General features: G+C 40.1%; 2 protein-coding genes across 4 annotated transcripts in view; one reads left to right on the top strand and one right to left on the bottom strand.

Annotated features, from left to right (window-relative positions):
• The window catches only part of Ush (Zinc finger protein ush), a 185,365-nt gene that overhangs the window by 116,912 nt on the left and 48,534 nt on the right, over nucleotides 1-19,919 (top strand). Inside the window, exon 1 of one of the 2 annotated variants that reach the window (XM_077418828.1) lies at nucleotides 4,868-5,175. The exons of the other annotated variant lie outside the window; for it this stretch is intronic. Within the exon in view, the coding sequence (XP_077274954.1) occupies nucleotides 5,103-5,175 (73 nt within the window). The 5' untranslated portion in view covers nucleotides 4,868-5,102. Of the gene's footprint in view, nucleotides 1-4,867; nucleotides 5,176-19,919 lie in introns of those variants that run through there. 2 annotated transcript variants of the gene reach the window in all.
• Nucleotides 141-2,276, bottom strand: LOC143904333 (uncharacterized). Of its 2 annotated transcripts, none has more exons than XM_077418935.1 (6): nucleotides 1,651-2,276; nucleotides 1,263-1,401; nucleotides 1,111-1,184; nucleotides 943-1,026; nucleotides 526-869; nucleotides 141-437 (listed from the first exon to the last, which is right to left on the bottom strand). In XM_077418935.1, exons 1-6 carry the CDS (start codon nucleotides 1,660-1,662, stop codon nucleotides 407-409), a joined length of 684 nt encoding a protein of 227 aa, XP_077275061.1. In that variant the 5' UTR covers nucleotides 1,663-2,276; the 3' UTR covers nucleotides 141-406. The 2 variants fall into 2 exon arrangements, with proteins under 2 accessions (XP_077275061.1, XP_077275059.1); XM_077418933.1 differs by lacking the exon at nucleotides 1,651-2,276 and adding an exon at nucleotides 1,499-1,630.

Genomic DNA, 19,919 nt, shown 5'->3' with positions numbered 1-19,919 from the left:
TAGATAAATGACATAGCACTTTGAACTAAAATAAAGAGATACGGTAGTGTTTTGCGCCAAGTACGCGCGGAGCGAGACGCACCATGATTCTTATTTAATGGGAGAAAGGACAGACAAGGCTAGTTACAAATTACATCTACTTGACTTTCGGGTTTATTAATTTGCAATTAAAGTACAACTACAACGCACGTGATGACGCCAGACCGCGAGTTCGTTGGTGCCGATCGCCGCGAATCTGAGATCACCAGAGAAGGTTAAGAACGAGCACAGGTACCATTTCACAGGCCCTGGACAGACCCGCCACGTAGTCGTCACCAAGTAATGCCGTCGTCATATTGCAATTTGTACATTCTCCTTATCATCCGTCGTATATTACCCGCCGTATTACTTGTACTGACAATATGTATTAATTCATGGATTCCAATTCTGAATCAGAGCTGAAAAGACAAAGTAAAAAGAGATTTAGTATTTTCTTAAAATGAAAAATTAGGTACATGAATAATTAAAGCAATTATGGAAGCTTACTCAGACATGGTCTGTGCTGATTCTGACTGAATTTCTACTGCACTCAAAATACAATTTAGACTGTCACAGCAGCTCTTGGGGGTATTAAATCCATTGTAGACAATAGATTCAAAAAAGTTGTAGAAGTTTAGAAGAGCGGCTGCATAATGTACGTCAAACATGTAATGTAATTTAAAGAGCCTGTCAAAGGCACGCAGAGGATTGTTTCCTACAGGAAACAAATGATTTTCAATTTGGATAAAAAATGGGCCTTTCCTTTGGTCCATGTTTGTGCAACATAATAGAAATGGCTGCTTGTGCAAAGAGCTTCTCTCAGAGATTTTAGAATTTATATCTTCATTTGCCTGCAAAAACAAGAGATATTCAGAGATAAACAATAAACATGCAATTTTAATCTGTTTGCTAAGATTTACTTACACCTATGAACTGCAAGAGACTTGGATGTGGAACTGAGTTGATACGAGCCACCTGGCCACCACTTTGCTTTCTCTTGGCTTTGTTCTGAAAAAAAGTAATTAAGAATATATAATAAAGTATAAAAAATTTTCAGGAAATTTAAATTAGAAAGAAAAAAATTATACATACCTGTGCTTTTGTAACATTCGAATGGTTCGGAGGAGGCAGCAACTCAGGTAAAACCACAATTGCTTTTAAATTAACTGGAAACAAAAAAAATTCTCATTAATTAAATTTAAAAAAAAGTGCATGATAGAAAATTCTTTGCACTCACTACTCACTGTCAAAATCAGTTAATTTCTCTAGCAAATGAGGTGCTACATTTTTGCAATGTGCAATAATACGTGGGGCGAAATGGGTGGGAAATCTTGCCAACAGTACGTCGTGCCCTTCAAAAATGTCTCTAAATTCATTATCAATCTGCAACCACCATAATTTTCAAGACAATTATATAGAAATGAAAAATAAAAGACAATAATTGAGAACTTTGAAGACAATTGAAAAGAATTTGTTATACCATTTCACCCTCATAACGCTCGCGTAAACGTAGTAGTATATAGCTCATTATGTATTTAATATTACTAACGTTTTTTTTTTATTATCTTTTAGCAACATAACCAAATCAACGCTCTGAAATAACAGATACAAATGTAGTGAGGTTATACTTACTTCAGGAAACATGTTCACTTTTTAGCACAATTCAATCCAATATAGCAAATAAAATCCAGGCACTAATATCCACAATCCGAAATATGGCAGACAAACACGTAAGCGCCCGGCACTTCTTCCTCCAACAAAGCAACCATCAACTGCCATCAACCATCAACGACATCAACATAAGTGAAAGTGGCGTCATAACCTACATAGTCAAACTGACGTCTGCACACGTCCTAAATACTGAATGTAGGAATACAACTCGCCCACGAATGTTATAAAGTAAACTTCAATTTTATGAACAATAGTTCTGTCTATGTACTCTCATAAATATCGTTCTGTTATTTTTCCGGAATGTGATGATGACTCACGTAGAGTAACACGTCACGTCTCTTGCGCGGGCTACGCAACTGAGCCATTCGGTTCGAGTAAATTTTCACTCGACCCGAGTTGCTCGGAACCAGCGTACCACAATTCACTCCGACACTTCGAGAGAATAATTAAGATTATTATCACTCTATAGTTCGAGTCACATATTTCACTCGAATTGAGTGAAAATAAGTGTAAAGTCACTCTGTGAAGAGTTGATAGTGCATTCACTCAAGCTAAGAGTCAAATTTTCACTCGAAAAAATTTAGAGAGAATGCAAAGGACGGAAAGAAGGATCGGCAGTGACACGGAGCGAGAAAAGCGACGGCAGAAGGGAAAGATGGAGGGAAAGGTGAAGAGAGAGAGAGAGAAAGAGACAGGGGCAGAGAGCGAGCGAGAGTGCGAAGAGGAGGAGGAGAGTGATAACAGGTAGCCATGGGTCCCTGGGCCGCTGGGAAACCAGTGATAGTGCTTGCACCGCAAGAGCGAGCATCTCGTCGTGGTCTCTAAATGTTTCGGTAGAAAATCGGTAGAAAAGCCACGAAATTACGATGTGAAAAGTAAAGCAGAAAAATTAAAAAAGACGAAAGTGCGCGGTACGGAAACAAGAGTTGATGAACGAAGAGCGAAACGACGACGTGAAATCTGTGTGGATTTTTTGAGTGCTAAATATTTTGTTTTTGTATTTTACATGTGTTTGTTATTTTACATGTGATCGTTCTGATAGTGAAAACCTGTCAGTACGATAAACTCCGGAATGATGATATCCGAGGGTTAAAAGCCGTAAAATTTTGCATTGTGGATGAGGAAAGATATAATTTTGTTAAAGGTGACGATTGGAAAAGAAAGTATTTTTATCGTTCTTCAGCTTGAAAAATAAAATTTGCACAAAACTTTCAGGTATTTTAATAATCATGATCTTGTTTTAGTGACGAATGCATTTTCAATTATAAAAGTAATAGATTCAAAATATTACAGAACATTTAAAAATGTGCTGATTTTAAAATCTTTAAAGATTTTCAATACGTTAAGTGCGTCAAATATCACAATCTCCAATAACTTGAACTTTAATCTAAGATATTAATCTGTAATCTATAAAGATATTAATCTATATATCTATATCTAAGATATTAATATCTTGATCTATAATTTTTTATATTAAATATATCAAATATCTTTATTTAATGAAAGACTTTTAATAAGTTGAAAATTTATAACATAGATAATGTTACTTTAATATAAATAACGTGTTGCAAGGGTCGACGCTGATATAACGTTAATCAGATGACATTACATTTTATTTTATAACTTGACAATGTTTTTGTTATTATATTATTCGTGATGCCTGTAAAATAATTTTTACGAGGAGTATATACACACACATATTCGAATTGCGTCGCGGAATGAGGGACTCGTGAGATAGAGGAAGGAATTCTGAAATGAAATGAAGTATATTAACAACTCATGCCCGTATACGTAAAATCGCATAATTAAGAGCGGCGAAACCGCTTGAACCGCGCACGCGTCAATTAAAACTTGCGCATATAGGAGGGTCCTCTTGCACTTGTAAGCAAGTTATAATTAATCCGTCAAAAAACGCACGGCGAAGCAGAAACAACAATACTATTTGCCATTCCTCGTGAAAAAGAAACATTTACGAGATATATATTAATCGGAAAGTTTCTTACATTCGTTACTTTCAACTTCTAGTTTCATCCTGACGCAGAGCTGGTTCAGTTACATTTTCACGTGTTTAGATTTATACACTTTTGTATATTACTATTATATATTTTTCTTATTTTATTTCTTTGTCTGTCTCTCTCTATTATATTTCTTATGTTTTTCCATACCTTACCGTGTTCTGTATTTTTATATTTATACTTCTGTTTGCCTCTTAAAATTCGTTATTCTTTTGGAAGAAATTCTGTTCTTTATAGTTCTCTCTTTATAATAATTGTATATTTTCATACTTTTGTTCGCACTTGAAGATTTTTTTTTAACGTGTCAGATTTTTCAATCTCGAGATTATACGCACGCGCGGGATAAATTTAGATAAATTGTAGTCGCGTAGAATCGATGCAGTTTCACGTCTCGTAGATGCGGCATGCGGCGCGTAAACGTGCGTGTGTGCGATCGATAAGATGACGATCGATAAGGATACGCCGGCGCGCCTTATCGGGCAACGTGCGCGCGATAAGATCTCTGCTCTCTCGCGTGTATGAAGAGCGAGGGGGGAGGAGCGGATAATCCGCCTGGTATCCTCGCGCTCGAGCTCGCGCTCGTGACCCCGCGATATACGGAATATATTTTAATGGAACGTGAGGCGCGCGCGGGACTCGGAGGTTTTCTTCTTCGAGCTGATTGTTCGCGAGTCGCGATACGCGTCAAACGTTTAACGATCGGTGAGATTCGTGACGTGCGTGTCGTGTCCCGAGAGCGCGAACATTCCGTTGCTCGTTCCACGATCGATTTCCGCGACCGGCAATTTGGTCGATCTCGTCTGTGATTCGACCAGCCTGCAAAAACGTTTTATATGTAGAGATTCGCGATCGATTTGCGAGTTTGCGACTCGCGCGAGCGATTCCCGCGTCTACGAATTAAAATGAAGGGACCGTAGATCGGGAACTTTCGGACAGAAACAAAATTTCTAATTTAAGTTTTTGTGCAGCAAGTTTATTTGAAAATCTACAGAAGTTTATTTCGATGCGGATTATTTTATGAGCTTATTTGTGAATTATGTTTTTCAAGAAAGATTGTATTTTATTATTAAAAATATGGAAAACTTTGGTAATAGAGGAACTAATAACTGTATATATATATATTACGTTTAAAAGTGCGAGAACTCCTCGAAACATTTGCGGTGAGAATTATGTGTGGGTGCCCGAAACTTTTGCTCGAGATACTTTGATGCGCGTACTCGCGTGTTTACACACATGCTGCTCTTGCACCGTGATTGAATCTCTATGAAACAACTCGCTTTGCTATTTGTGCCTTGATGAGGAATGATTTACGGATTATGTTATTGAGAAACGTGACGAGTGCGGGAACGCTAAGTGTCTTCCCAGTTTGAGAATTCGTTATTATCTGCCGCGCGGATCATGAGCATTATACAGTTGTGGCGTCAACGTAGGGCGAGTCAGCTGCGGGCCGAAACTGCTCTCTCCTTGTCGAGTAAGTAGCTTTCTTGAAATATTCTTATATAATTTTTTAGCTCCTTCCGGATGAAAGTTATTGTGCCTTGAAATCATACTGGCGTATGATCAAGCTGCTCTGACGTGATTATTGTATAAACTATAGCGCTAATTATATTATTTTAGCGTAATTTTCTTTTGAAGGAAGGACTATTTTATTATAATATTCGTAAAATATAATATGTAAATTATACATATTACATATAATTAATATTGTATGTAATTTACATATCATAAATTATGTGTGTATGTGTCGACATAATAATCTTCAATTATTAATAAGTAATAATAATAATATTACTAAATGCAATGATATATATATAATCAGGGATTAATTATACATTATACTTTTTCTATATCTCCGAGTGAAGATGATACTATAGAAAATCTCACTGTTAAATATCAGGCTCTGAAAATATCAGTATTAATTCTGTTATATAGAAAGGCGTATCTCAACCACATAATAAAAAAAATTGGCTCGTCGAAATAAATTATGTGAAAGATATATATATATATAGGTATGTAGAATACATAATATTTTTATGATATTTTTAAAATTTTGTTGAAATTTTCTTCTCTTTTTTTTCTCCCCCTCCCTTTCTCTCTCTTTCTCTCTTTGTTTCCTAGGAGAGAAGTAGAAGAGAAAGAGTTTCGATGAGTGCGAGTCGCGGCCCGTCGCGGTCTCGCAGAGCGCTAATGGGAGGAGTTCATTAAGATCGCGCGATTAGAACGCCTTATCGCGGCTAACCGAGGCTCGTTACTTTCGCGTGACGTCACTTCCTCTCTCTCTCCCGTCCCTCCGGACCGTCCCTCACCACTTCTGTCGCCTCTCTTCAGCTTTTTTTTACCGCGTGCTTTGTTCTCCGAATTTCGCCCGACGATCCTTTCCCCGATGAGTCGACCGCTGGCGAGGAAATTTTCGTATCGTATTAGGATATAGGGGAATAAATTCTTAGACGGGGCTATCTCGTACAGGATGTCTCGTGGTCGACGCGCGAAATCTTAATGAAGGATAAATTCGATTTTATGGGCACACAATTTTTTCTTGGTGATAATTTTATAATTAATCAATCATAGATTAAAAATTTGTAATTCTGTATTAAATATTAATAAAAACGTTTCGTATTATATAAATAAATTACGGACTAAAATTAAATTCTGTATGAGATAATTTAAATTAGCAATAATTTTATATTACAATTATTATTTAATAAATTATGAGCTAAAATAATCTGCTAAAATCTCGTGTTAAAAACTTCTATATTAAATCGGCGAAGGTTGGATATTATGAAAATTGTTAGAATGATCTCTTTTTGTAATTATCTCTTTTGATATGATCATTTGCTAAGCGGCATATTTTTTTCTTGTTACATCTTCGAATCCTGTTAATTGAGTGCTATAATTTGTTTTAATTTCTCTCTGTTAACAGGTATTACATTCCTTTCTTTAATTAAATCGCTTCTATTAAGATATCTTATTAAAAATCATCCTACTTGAACTCAGCATCCTACTTTGATATTGAAACTTCGCATGAGTCATCGCTCTTAATGCGATTAGTCGATTAAGAGGCAAAAACACGCGTCTCTCTCGAGTTGTATTCGTTCGTGAAAAAATGCGACGCGATCTATAACACAGATCTACAGATCGTAATCGAACGCGATGCGATTAGCGACTTTATCGGGTACAGCGATAGCATCGCCAGAACATTTCCGTTGTTGGTCTGGCCGGCCGATAGAGCGGCGATAAATTGTCCAGACGATGATTAGCGGGAAGAGTAGATACGGTCGTATAGATCGCGATCGCACATCGATCGATCATCGATCGAAAGATCGCTGATCGCTATGATCGATACCCTGTTCTTTCTCTCCTTTCTTCACCCTTCCCTTCCCTTCTCTCTCTCTCTCTCTCTCTCTCTCTCTCTCTCTCTCTCTTTCTTTCTGGACTTTGCTTTCGCTCGCGATTATCGATCGCCTGCGAGGCAAACTCGATGCAAACGGATTAATAAGGCGGAGAGAACCGTCTAGAACCTCTAACAATGAAGGCATTCTTGACAGCAACGGTTGGTCTTATTATTGTCTATATACGATGTCTTACTGTCGAAGATATTCCTGATTTCTCGATTTTTCGTTGACCGTTCTTTACGCATTCATGCGCAGCAAATAATGATATATTAACAGCATTAATCTGAAAGTAATCTTGTTAATTCAATACACCATGTTCTTCTTTTATAATAAAATGTATTTATTTGATTAATATATTGTTATGGAATATTAACAGGATTATTTCCAATTACTATAGATCTAATGCTGTTAATACATCACTTTTTTCCGTATATTTGCTCGTTAATTTTAATTATCTTTTGAAAAAACTTAGAGACAAGATACGAACGATTAAGTTGTCTTTTTGAGTAATCTCATTTTATAAAAGTTACAACAGCAGAGACTTTCCAATTATATGCTTTACGCATATTAAATCTCTAAGATTATGTATGAAAATTGCCTTTTCCGATATCTTTTTATTGAAAGATCTAATGGGAAATTTTTGGTACCAGTTATTCGTACTGGCTGCTTATTCCCAATGTTTATCTTCTTATTGTCAGATTGCTACCAATGACCCTTCCGTTATCGTGAAGCAGGTATCGCGGGAGACTATCCTGCCTGCGAAATCGCGCGAGCGAGGAGCTCACTCTCGCATGATCCCGGACGTCTTAATTAATTCCACAGGCCCGACAGGGATCGCGGGGGCTCTCAATCTCCGTCCGTCCCGTTGTCTCCCCATCGCTCTCTCCCGCGATTTCATAAATAAAGATACAAACGAGAGACTACGATTAAGCCTATATCGCGAGAGAAAGAAAAAGAGAGAGAGAGAGAGGGGGGGAGCGAGAGCCCTCGGCGATTTCTTGGTACCCCTGTTCCCCTCTCCTGCCCCCCGTGTAATCTCGATGGCGAGGCACAGAGAACGAGCTGGGCCGTGTGCACAGCGCGGGGTGGCGCGCGAGGAGGTATGGGATACGGTGAAGTGAAGATCTCTCGTCCGATCGATCCATCGATGGATACATACGTCCATCGGTAACACGCCTCTGCCGATCTCACCTTCTCGTGAGCCTCGTAAGGGCTCGAAGGACGAAGGAAGCAGAGAGAGAGAGGGAGGGAGGGAGGAAGAGAGGAAGGAGAGCCCCCGAGGAGCCCCTCGTTGCACAATTATCTCATTTGCCGATCGGACCCTCCCACGTGTTAATTTGCTTGTTGGTTAACCCGCCCGTTTCCTTCCCACCCTTCATCCCTTATCGGTTATTTCGCTCTCTCGACTTTCGTGGAACCCCCTGTGCTTCTCCCCCCTTCCTGCTCTTTTCTTTTTATTCTTTTCTCTCTCTCTCTCTCTCTCTCTCTCTCGGAAAGTTTGCTTCCTCTTCTCTTCCGCTCTCTTTCCTTCTGTTCCGCTCAGATGGAATCGCGCCGTCGATCGCTCCAAAATGAATTTGACCGTCGACGAGCGCGAATGTCGATCGATATAAAAACAGACCAATTATCTTTCGCACGCTGGGTAGAAGAAACACGCGTGCGCGTGTGTGCGTGTGTGTATGTGTGTGTGTGTGTGTGCATGTCCGTTTTCATCAAGTCGAACACTTACCGACCATATTTGGGTCTTTTACAATCCAATTAAATCTTTCGGACATCTTTTCGCACATCATGTATGAGCCATTACTCGCCAATATTGACATATGTAAATTGTATGTATGTGTGATACATTATTACATTATTAATACAAAAAATATATTATTGTGTTAATACAAAATAATATAAAATTTACATATTCAAAAATAATTATTTTCATTAATATTCGCTATCAGCATGTGTAGAGCTATTTTATCTCGCACATAATCAGTATGAAGTAATACTAAAACGAAGACGACTTATATTAAAATATTAATTAAAATGTTAATTATGATATTAAAATAAATATTAAATCTGTAAGGGGAAAATCACGTATGAGATATAATCGTTAACCGATCAATCCGAAACATATGGATTCGGGGAATCCCGTTTTTCCCTGACATCTTGGACTGCGACGAGTGTTATTGGAAGTCCCGTTACGAAAATCATTGCGATGTTTCGTAAAGGCAAATCGCATTGGGTATCTTGTTACGCGCGTTAATCCGGCAGGAAGAAGAAACTGCGTCTCGTTCGCTCGGCCGACTACGAGGTAAAAGAAGGACAAGAAAAAAAAGGTCGGGTCCGGGGATAAAACGAGAAAAAAACGACGGGGAAGGGAGGGAAGGGACCGATAAGGCCAGCCGATAGAACGAATGGAGCCAAACATTCGCCGCGGCTCCGCTGCAGATAAGATCCCGTATCTGCCTGAGAAACCGTGTGCTTTTTATGCTCTCGACCAGCTCTCTCTCTCTCTCTCTCTCTCTCTCTCTCTCTCTCTCTCTCTTTTTCTCTCTCGTTCTCTCGTTCGTTCTCTCGTTCGTTCTCCTTGTCATCGTTGGTCGGACGAGCGAGATGGACTTATGGCCTGCGCGCGCGGACCCGACGAAGACGGAGTCCGAGGCCCGCGCGCTGCGCCGTTGCGAGCGCACGGGCCCCTCTCGCAGATAGAGATAGCTATTTTTAATGAGAATTCCTTCGAGAACGTTGTGCGCGCGGCTATCCGATAGCCGAGAGCGCGCGACTATCTACCGGTGGTGGATTTTTAATATCAGAAATGACCGCGCGGCAGCGGGCCCAGGGGGGCCCGGTCAGGGCCCGCTGCAGATAAGTCCCTCTCCGGTCGCGAGAGATATCCCGGCGGATCCATGGCTGCCGCCATGGCTGTCTCCTTTCCATCCATTTTTATTCGTCCGCGCGTTTCCTCTTCTCCTTCTCCGTCTCGCGCGCTCTTTTTCTCTCTCTCTCTCTCTCCTTCTCTCTCTCCTAAGGCCCCCTTTCGCGGGTCCCACTTGTCGGATCGCGCGATCGTGATCTACTCGCGATTCGTGCGGTTCGCGCCTCGATCTCGTATGTCAGTACGAGAGTGCTTCGTTGGTAATGATATATAGATCGAGAAATCGCATGATACATGAATCGAGAGGAGGATCGAAAAGAGGGAGAAAGGGATTTCGAGAGAGGGCACAATCATCCGGTAAAATGAAATAACATTGTAATATCGTTCTGTCGAGAGAAAGAGAGGTTTATTTCTAGTCATAAATTGGAATTTGTCATTTGCCAAAAATGGAATATTGATTAATTAATGGTTAAATATTTATATTTTAATGTTAAGTGATTAGACATTTACACTTTAATATGGCAAAAAAAGTTATTTATGATCTTTATCAATTATACTTTAATTACTTAATTATTATTAATTATTGTGATTAAGGGCTCGAAAAATAATTTAATCTTTTGTTGAATTTTATAATTCTTTGCAAGATAAGAGGCTGCTGATTTTAATAGACAAAATTATATCGGATTATATCTATAATTTTTACAATAAACGCAGTTTACTGAATGAAGAATTATTTTCACAGATAACAATTAAAAACTTTTGATGTTAAATGTTATGCTGCCGGTATTGTGTGTGTGAAACAACCACTTTTTTTACTTATAAAAAGTCTCTTCATGAGTAGTAACATTATCTGAAACTGAGAATATTCAATTTTCATTAAAGAGTTTCTTTTATCTAGTATTAATCAATTTAATTCAATAATTAAAGGGAAGAATTATCTTCAATTAAGAATCTTATCGGGAAATTGATGAACTCCCTCAACTGCGGACGATAAGAGGTGAAAGAAAATGGTCGATTAAATGTATAGCATAAATAATCAATTAAGAGCGACCTTAAGTGACATAAATCTGTTCGAGAAGATTCGTAATAAAAACAATTCTTGAGCAGCGCCACAAGCGCGAATCGCATTTAATTAATAAATTATTTCTAGTACGTAATAAATGCGCAATAATATAACGAGTCTATAATCAGACACATAAAGAGAAGGAAAGAGAATTAGAAATATAGAAATATAATCGAACTGAAGGGAACGGTCGAAGACTCGCTATGACGCGTAATTGATATTTCACATTAAATTCCTGCGAGGCAACGATCCTGTCCCGCCGATACCCACGAGAGGAAAAGAGGGCGCGAGAGGGCGAGAGAGAGAGAGAGAGAGAGAGAGAGAGAGAGAGAGAGAGTTAGAGGATCTCTCGCGGGCCCGCATATCAGCGATCTAGAGCCAACAACAATTAGCCAGGGGGTCAGGGTTCGTTGCTGACCCCGGGTACGCTGTATCGCATCGCATGGGCGGGTTCGCGCGCGCATCGCATCGAGGGCGATCCGAGTTAAACAAATCATCGCAGGCCTCCTCGGGAACGGAACGGAACGGAACGCGCGATCTCCTCTTCTCGCGAGGTCCCGCCGGTTACGATCCTTCCGATCGGCCGCGTCCCCCGGACAGCACCGATTAGGAGAGAGCGGGAGAGAAACCATCCGATGGATTTTTTGAGGCCGCGCTATCGAATTGGTCTCATCGTTCATTTTTGAGGCTGTAATATTAGATCGTTTCATTATTTATTATATTATTGTTCGTATTACGTAAAATTATATTATCTATTCTTATTATGTAATATTATTATGTGTGCACATATTATTATATTTATTATATAAATTTTATTGTGGGGTGTATTGCACTCATATTATATATGCATATAACATATATTACATATAACATGTGCATGCATATTTCATCGCCAAAGTTGGGTCTTGTGATCTTCTCCACTCAGGAATATAAATATTTTACACTTGATATGAATATACATTAAAAATTTACATACTCTTATAGGAAATAAATGAAATCTATCTAATTTATTCTCATCTTTATTGGAAAAAAGTGAGAAAGATACATACACAATCTTTTACAATTTTACATAAACAATAATAATACAATAAGACGAAAAATATGCCAAAAATAAAACAAAAAATAATAAAATAAAATAAAAACTGCGAGGGTCAAAACAAATTGACTTGTCGATTCGCCGAGCGATATTTCTCGCACGATCCCTTATAAAAAAAATGACGCTTGAAAAGGACGATTTGCCCGAAAATGGGGCCCTATCCAGGGGTGGGCGCATTCTAATTTAGCGCTACGATCCGGAGGAAGGCTCGCGGCGAATAAACGATCGATAAATCGGGTTTCCACGGGGCGCGCGTATATCGGATATCCTCTCCGCACTTGCCGCGCGGATCTGGAAGGAGAAACGGGGGGGCCGGGGGGCCCGGCCCCCCGTACGCGGCGCACGTAGGGTGTGGGGCCCGATTAACACGTTGTTTGTATAGGGGAATGTATAATAACAGGTTACGCCGTTGGCATAGGTACCCATTTGTATCTGTAAGAGGGCATCTCGGGTTTCCATCCGCCGCGTACCGGCGATGGAGGCCCGGGAGGGGGTTAGGGCCGCGGCAGCGAGAAGGGCAGGAGGAGGTAAAATGGCCGAGGCAAGACGGAGTGAATCGTATGAGAAAGGCGAAAGGATCGAGAGAGATAAAGGAGAGAGAGAGAGCGATGAGGGAACGGACTGTGCTTGAAAGGGGACCAGCAGATACAGAGAGGGGATTTACTCGGGTAGATAATGTAACGTATGCCAATGCGAACGAGAAAGACGTCATTATTTAGGAAAAATTCATAAAATAAAAAGTAAAAGATATTTTAAGTAAGCAATAAGTGATAATATTCTGCAATGTTTCTTTATTTCTTTTGTTCGATGTATATAATTGTGTAAAATTTTGAAACATATCTTTGACGACTTTGGAACTGATAGTTTATGGAATTGTAATCATATTTTATTTATGAAAATTTATAAATAAAAATAACTATTTCTTCATAAGATTTCAAGTTTCTGAACTAAAGTTCAAGTTTTTGCTTAAGAGAATGACGAAAAGTGATTTTATTCTTTCATTAAAACAGAGATTTTTATTTTCAGTTAAGTAACAGAGAATAGAAAGAAATATTGTTTGTTAAAAACACAGACATCTTATTCATAATATCTTTTAAAATTGTTACGTTTTTACTTGTGTTATACGCTTACAATTTTGCAAAAGCAAAAATCAACGATCGATCGATCAGAAAATTAGCCTCTTGCGCGCTGTGGCACTTATATTTACTAAAAGACAATATAACTTTGAACACACGACAGACGCATGTCTCATCGTATTGCGAGAGGAGAGCGAGGGTGGCACCAGGGGTGATGGGTAGAGATGGGGGGGGGGGCGAACTGTGGATGCAGCCTCGTATCTGCATTGCATCGCGGCGAACCGCACCGAGCACTCTTCTTCGCGGTCCGGGCTCTCCCGATACACCTGGTGTATGTACATCGCGTCCTGATCTCGATGCAGCCCCAGGCCGCCTTCTCCTCTGTTCCTCCCCGCCGTCCCTCGGACCTCTGCGTCGGGCGGGACGAGCTGAAACGCCCTGAAAATTCACTGCGAACCACCGCACGGGATCGATCCGAGACGCGCGATCGCGGGACCACGTGTGTATGTGTGTGCGTACGAGATATGCCAGAATTATTGTTGGTTTCTTTGTTCGAAGATCGATTTCGATTGGTTTTGGGGGAATCATATCTTCAAGCTTTTGGCGATAATATCAGGCGAACAATTTAGATGATCCTAATCAAATTATTGTATAATTAGATGAAATTACATCGAATTATTTTGTTATACAGAGTATTTGTACAGTCTAGTACCCCTGCAAATTAAATACTCCTTTTATATAAAAATGAAATATCTCTTAAATTAAGAATCGCCGAGGATTAGAATGTTTTTCGTTCAAACGTGTGCCTGAAAAACAAATTTATCTTATCTATCCGAATCCCGGAAGCCTCGATCGGATCGAATGCATATGCTTCGATTATTTTTTTATGTTTCATGGACATTCTTTATCTCTACATTTTTATCGGAACGCGAATTTCACCGCGGTCTTGGAGCGAATTCCGGGACACCCTGTGCACGAGGTCCTTTGCTGGTGCATATGCCATGAGGCCTTAGTCATCGTAACTTACGCGATATATACTGATTATTGTCCGGCAAAGAATCGTCGAGTCGAGAAAATCATTCAATTATACGTGTCCCGATTACAAATACACCCGTGATGATTAGCTTCTTGACATTTTTGTCTCCATCGATAACGACTTATAATCAGGCGAAGCGATGTAGATTATTTCTAGATATCGTAACATTGTACCCACAGAAAAGATTTCTGGGTACATATACTATTATTCTTCAATCTATTATAAAATAGGGTCGATATAGCGATATAATCATATTTAGTATTGAAAAAAGAATATTTTAATTTTGAATTCTTAAATCTAGAATAAAATAATCTATGCTATCCTCCTAATTTTATCAGGAAGTTTTAGATAGCGATTTATGACAATCTCATAACATTCTTGATTCAACGATAGACGGATCTGAAGAAAATCTTTGTCATCTCGTATGGCTGATGACAGAGAGAACGAGACGTCTGTCGTAGCGTATAGATATTAAGGCAAAAAAAATGTAAGGCGTGAAAGGTTATTGTATACAGTAGCCTCTTTCATGACTTATGTTTTACTCTGCTTTACTTTATGTCCACGACTACTATGTAAACACTTACGCTTTGTTCCCGTTAATAGGACATACCTATAACACGTTATTGGCGTCGACAAAAGACGGTATAGCACACATCGCGCCAAATATTGTGGCGCTAACATCGCGTGAAGATTTAGTCCAAACTCAAGAATATATATATAAGCTTTACTCTTGTCTCTCAAGATATTTAGTGAATCTTATTTCATTCGACAGAAGAGAATAGGAATTATTGATTTAATCTTAATATCTATTGTTGTATTTTATTTTTATACTGCTTCAGGTTGTGATGAGATTAAGTATATCAAGAATTGAATTTTTTTGTCTCGTTATCAGAAATCTTTTCTGCGAGGGCAATATTAATCCAGTATGATTATTTTTAGCTCTATATTTTTCATGTTATATGTATAGTATATAGAAATATAATTTAATATATCCATATATTTTTTTAAATTTTGATAGTCACATAAACTTGTATATAAGGATTTCAGCAAAATTTTTTGCGCGCAATTTTATCTAATTTTGCTTCAATCGTTATACAAAATTCACATATTTTTCTTCATGTTTATTTAATTAAATGCAGGAATTGGATGTTAATTAAAGCGGGAATTTAATAAGGAGGGGAAATATTGCGCGAAAATTCTATCACAAGACCGACGTTTGCCGGAAGATCGAATTACCCGACGCGTTGCAGCAACGAACGGGACAGTCGCGGTCGTCGCGGGGTTACGTCAGGGAGAGGGGGTGGAGCAAAATTCATTTCATCCCCCCTCGGCGCTATCGAGGCCGGTGCGATGCTCGGCGGTTCCCACCGGGAAAGAAATCCATCGCAATCAGAAAACTGGCACCACCGAACGACGATATACATCCCCCTCCCGCCGCGGCATATCCTGCTCTCTCCGTCCCTCCCCCACGGAATTCCTCGGAATTCCGCGGCTGGTGACTGGCGGTGGCGACCGCGTGCGCTTCGCGATAAGCCCTACCAACACACCGCCCCCCGTGCACTAGCCGACAACCAGACAACCAACCCCCCCACGAATATACCTCGTCATCGTGGAGGCCCAGAAACTTTCGGATACGGGCGGGAAGGAAGGGGAGAGAGAGAGAAGGGAAGGGTATATCAAGTGTATCAAGTATATGGTGGCAACTCCCCTTCGTTCTCTTCGCGCGGTGCAGGATCGTCGAGGTTGTACTCGTCTATCTAGATGAACGAGTACAACGTCCGCGGATACTTGAATAATCGAGATTCCGGGGCTGTCGCTACAGGGTGTCGCGAAGTTATCCTCGCGGTGGATTGACGTAATAACTGACTCGTCGCAGTGATATGTACGTGTCGCGTGTCTAATAAGGATTGACGAACCAAGCGGTTCACATCCGGGGCGCTGAACGTGGAGCGCGAATAGATATCGCGGACTCGCAAGGAGAAACCCAGACTCCTGGAGGAAGAGAGGGGGGAGGGGGACGGGGTGTTCGAGGATGTGAAATATACCGGGCTATCTATTCATCTATTCGCCGGTGCTTCGGAAAAAGATACGGAAGCGGCGATGCCGACGCCGACGCGACGTGTCGAAGGTACACAACGGCGCGGAGATACCGCCGTTGCCGGGCCATTACCCCTTTACTAACGCGGCACGCCGCGCGACGTTAGGCAAGCGCGCCGCGCCTCCGCCTCGCGTACTTTGTCAACTTTGCGTATCAATCAAGCGAGAGAGAGAGAGAGAAAAAAAAAGAGAGAAAGAGAAGGAGAGAGAAAGAGAAAGAGAGAAAGGAGAAGGGGAGAGGTAGGGGAGAGAGTGCTCGCGTAATGCACGATGCGGGACACGGGATGATAAGGGACATCGATGCATGAAGGCGGAGAAAGCGATGAGCCGGAGTTCGCAGATAAACGCCGCCGCGCTCCTCTCTCACGTCGCGTCGCCTCCTCATTTTTTGACACCAGGTACAGGATGCGCGGCCTTAATATCGTACGCCCGCGCCACCCGCGGCCCGGTAAATCTCGTGTCTCGCCCGCGCCGTGGAAATTGCACGTGCGAAGCGCAAATCGAGCATATATAGATTCGGATAAGGTTCTCCACCGCCGCGCCGATGCATAATTTCGGCGCGGATTTGCTTTTTTCTAAGGAGAAGATAATTGTCCTTTCTACGTGGGAGATAATTTTTGATGACGTCGATAACCGTATTTTTCATCTTTGAACGTTAAAAAAAGGAAAAAAATAAGAGAAAGGAACTAAACTAGAATCGAATAGCGGTTCTTAATCAGCAATTACGATTTTTAATTAAAAAAGGATGCGTATGCTTGAGCGCAATTGTTTTATGCATTATTTAAACCTAATTTTAATAATAATTTTCGATGGTTCCTTTGCTTAATAATCGACACACTTTACTTATAATGCACAAGGTATAATTCTCGCTTTTATATATTAATTACCAGATTTTTAATAGAATTAAAATCTATCGCATAATTTATTAACACGAAGAAGAGACTGAAGGAACCAAGAGATTAATTAAAGTAGGATTTATAGCGTGTGATTTGAATGTGTAACGTTTTTGCACGTTATTTGGACATAATTTTAAACATAATTTCCGATGGTGTCAATAACAAAGCGTTTTTCCCTTGCTATCGCTTAAACTAGACGCTCTTTATGCGCGCGAGACAGCGGCTTTTTATATTAATAACCAGATTTTTGATCGAATAAAACTCCGTCGCTTAATTCATTAACACGAAGAAAAAAACCGCGGGTTTTTCAAGTCAGATATAAAGTGATTACCGACGCAACACGCCAGTGTATTTCTCCTTGAACTCCTCGTCAAAATTTGATAGAAAAAAAAATAGATACGTATGAAAAAAAAAATCCGGAGTAGCGCTCGCGTCTCTGTGATGAGGCATCAGCTCTCGTTTTTATTAATAATCGCGGGACGAGATCGCTCGCGGCCGTCGATCATCCCACCAGTAATTTGACGGCTGCCGGACATTTTCGTAACGAAAATTGTTGGAAATGCATTTGGCGTCGCGTCGCGTCGAGTTTCTCGCGCGGCTTGATATTTTTCAGCCCTCCAGCTGGAGGTAGAGGCTGGCTTATCAACCGGCACGGAGTGAAAATCTTTCCCCGAGTGAGCATCTCTCTTCGTGGCTGTAGATCAACCGGCAGCAGATAGACTCCGTGTTGCCACCCTGATTGCGCTTTTCCTCAATGCTGTGTCGCCGTATTGTCGTCGTGTCGTCGACATTCGTCTTCGTCAACAAGGAACCCGCGTTTTCGTGAAACTGTTACCATCGATCTGTTCCCGGAACTCGTTCCAGAAACCACGAACGACAACTGATAATCAAAACACTAATAATAATAAACATAAATCGAAATAAAATGAGCAAAGACAGAGCCTTTGATAAAATAAAACGAAAATATAGACACACACGGAAATGAGAATAGAATAGAACCAAAAATATATATAAAGAATGAAAAAATAGTAGACTATATATAATCCAATAAGTGATTGAAATCGGTATACCACCATTGGCGAAAAAACTACAATAATGAAAGAATGTTGTATTGTTTATATTTGATAAAAAATGTTTATAATTATCGATAAGATAGTTTTCATGATTTTACTAACACTATATAAAGCACTATAAAACACATTTATATAATTTTCCTACTGAATGTCTCTTTCCGTGTGGATATTCGCATTAACCCTTTAATAAAGAAAAAAATACATTCATAATTCGAGTATCAAAGTAAAAGGGACATGCCGTGAATGTGGGTATACATAAAGTGTACCGGCAAATTCTTCTCGACGATCGCCGAGAAGAGGTTTCCTTACAATCGCAATAAGAAGGAGAGACGGAGAGAAGTTCTCGACTGTAATAAGCGGCGCGGTAGCGGCGACGGCCGTTAAATACGATCTTCGCATTAGAACACGAAGCGGAGGCGATAAGTTGTCGATAACTCGGGAAAGGAATGGCCCGCACGGTTGTCTGCGCGAAAAGAGAGTCTTGCTCGTTAACTTATGACTCGATGAAAAGCTCGTTGCCGGAATGGCGAGGCGGGAGGAGAGAGTCTTGCCAGCACAATTTATGCCAAATTGCAGGAAAATTGTAAAACTGCGCTCGCGTACCTGCATTTATAACCGTCGCAGAAAGTATATGTCGTCCGACCTGACCGATTTTCGGCCAAATAACAGAATGATGATTTTTTGCGGATATTAAAATTTATTTGATGCCATATGCAAATGATAAAGTTTGATATTAAAAATTTATCTTAAATTGTGCGAGTTTAAATAAATATGTCTATCATCGATTGTCCAAAAAGCAAAGTATATGAAATTAATTCTTATATGCTTGAAAGAAAATTAAATTAAATTAAAGTAATGAAATGACGTATTTATTCCCACTATCGTCGTTAAATCAAACTTGATCGCGTGTATTGCTAAATAGAATTTAAATATTTTTTGTCGAAGTTATACAATATAACTTTCAATTCAGTAGCCATAGATTTCCTATGATATTTTATACAATATTAATTTTTTTTTTAGTTTTATTTATCACGCGGACATAAAATTTTATCCAAATTCATGTTTGTATTTCCATTTAGCATTGAATTTAACAACTTCTCTCACTAAATATTTTTCTATTTATTCTGATAACAAAATACGCAGATTGATTCGTTTTTCACTTGCGTAAAACATCCGGTACCAAATCGCCGGAGAAAAACGCAAAACGAATCGCGAAAATCCTAAGCCGACTTACGAGTCGCGGGATTGTCTTAAATCGATTAAAATCGTGGATAACGCTTAAGCACGATCGTACGTCGACATTAGGCCGACGTTAGGAGGACAACTCGTGACGATAACTCATTGATAACTCTCTCACTCTCCTTGAAAGGGCGGCCTTTAAAAGGAAGCAGCCCCGCGCGCAGCCGTTAACTAACGACTCGATGAAAAGCTCGTCGTGCCCGAGATAGGGACAGATATTAGGGACGGAGAGAGCTCACCCCTACGTGTAGGGCCCGCCGCTAAATTCTCCGCCTGATTGCTAAGAAATTACTTGGAAATATACGAGCTGCGAGAGAGGAGCAAAGGCGTTCTCCTCGCCATTATCATCCCCTGACTACTATTATCGGGCTTGCCAACATA

Source organism: Temnothorax americanus, unplaced genomic scaffold (assembly GCF_048541705.1).
Source record: "Temnothorax americanus isolate GAGA-0224 unplaced genomic scaffold, ASM4854170v1 Scaffold50, whole genome shotgun sequence".
Lineage (NCBI taxonomy): Eukaryota > Metazoa > Arthropoda > Insecta > Hymenoptera > Formicidae > Temnothorax > Temnothorax americanus.
The sequence above is the reverse complement of the archived record's forward strand: the minus strand, read 5'-3'. Positions and strand labels throughout refer to the sequence as shown.

Excerpts from the sequence above, each read along its gene's own strand:
- LOC143904333 (XM_077418933.1), bottom strand. The coding sequence starts at position 1,546 with ATGAGCTATATACTACTACGTTTACGCGAGCGTTATGAGGGTGAAATG. Across the intron at positions 1,402-1,498 it reads AGCGTTATGAGGGTGAAATG|ATTGATAATGAATTTAGAGA; the intron begins GTATAACAAATT and ends TGGTGGTTGCAG. Across the intron at positions 870-942 it reads GTCTCTTGCAGTTCATAGGT|GCAAATGAAGATATAAATTC; the intron begins GTAAGTAAATCT and ends TTGTTTTTGCAG.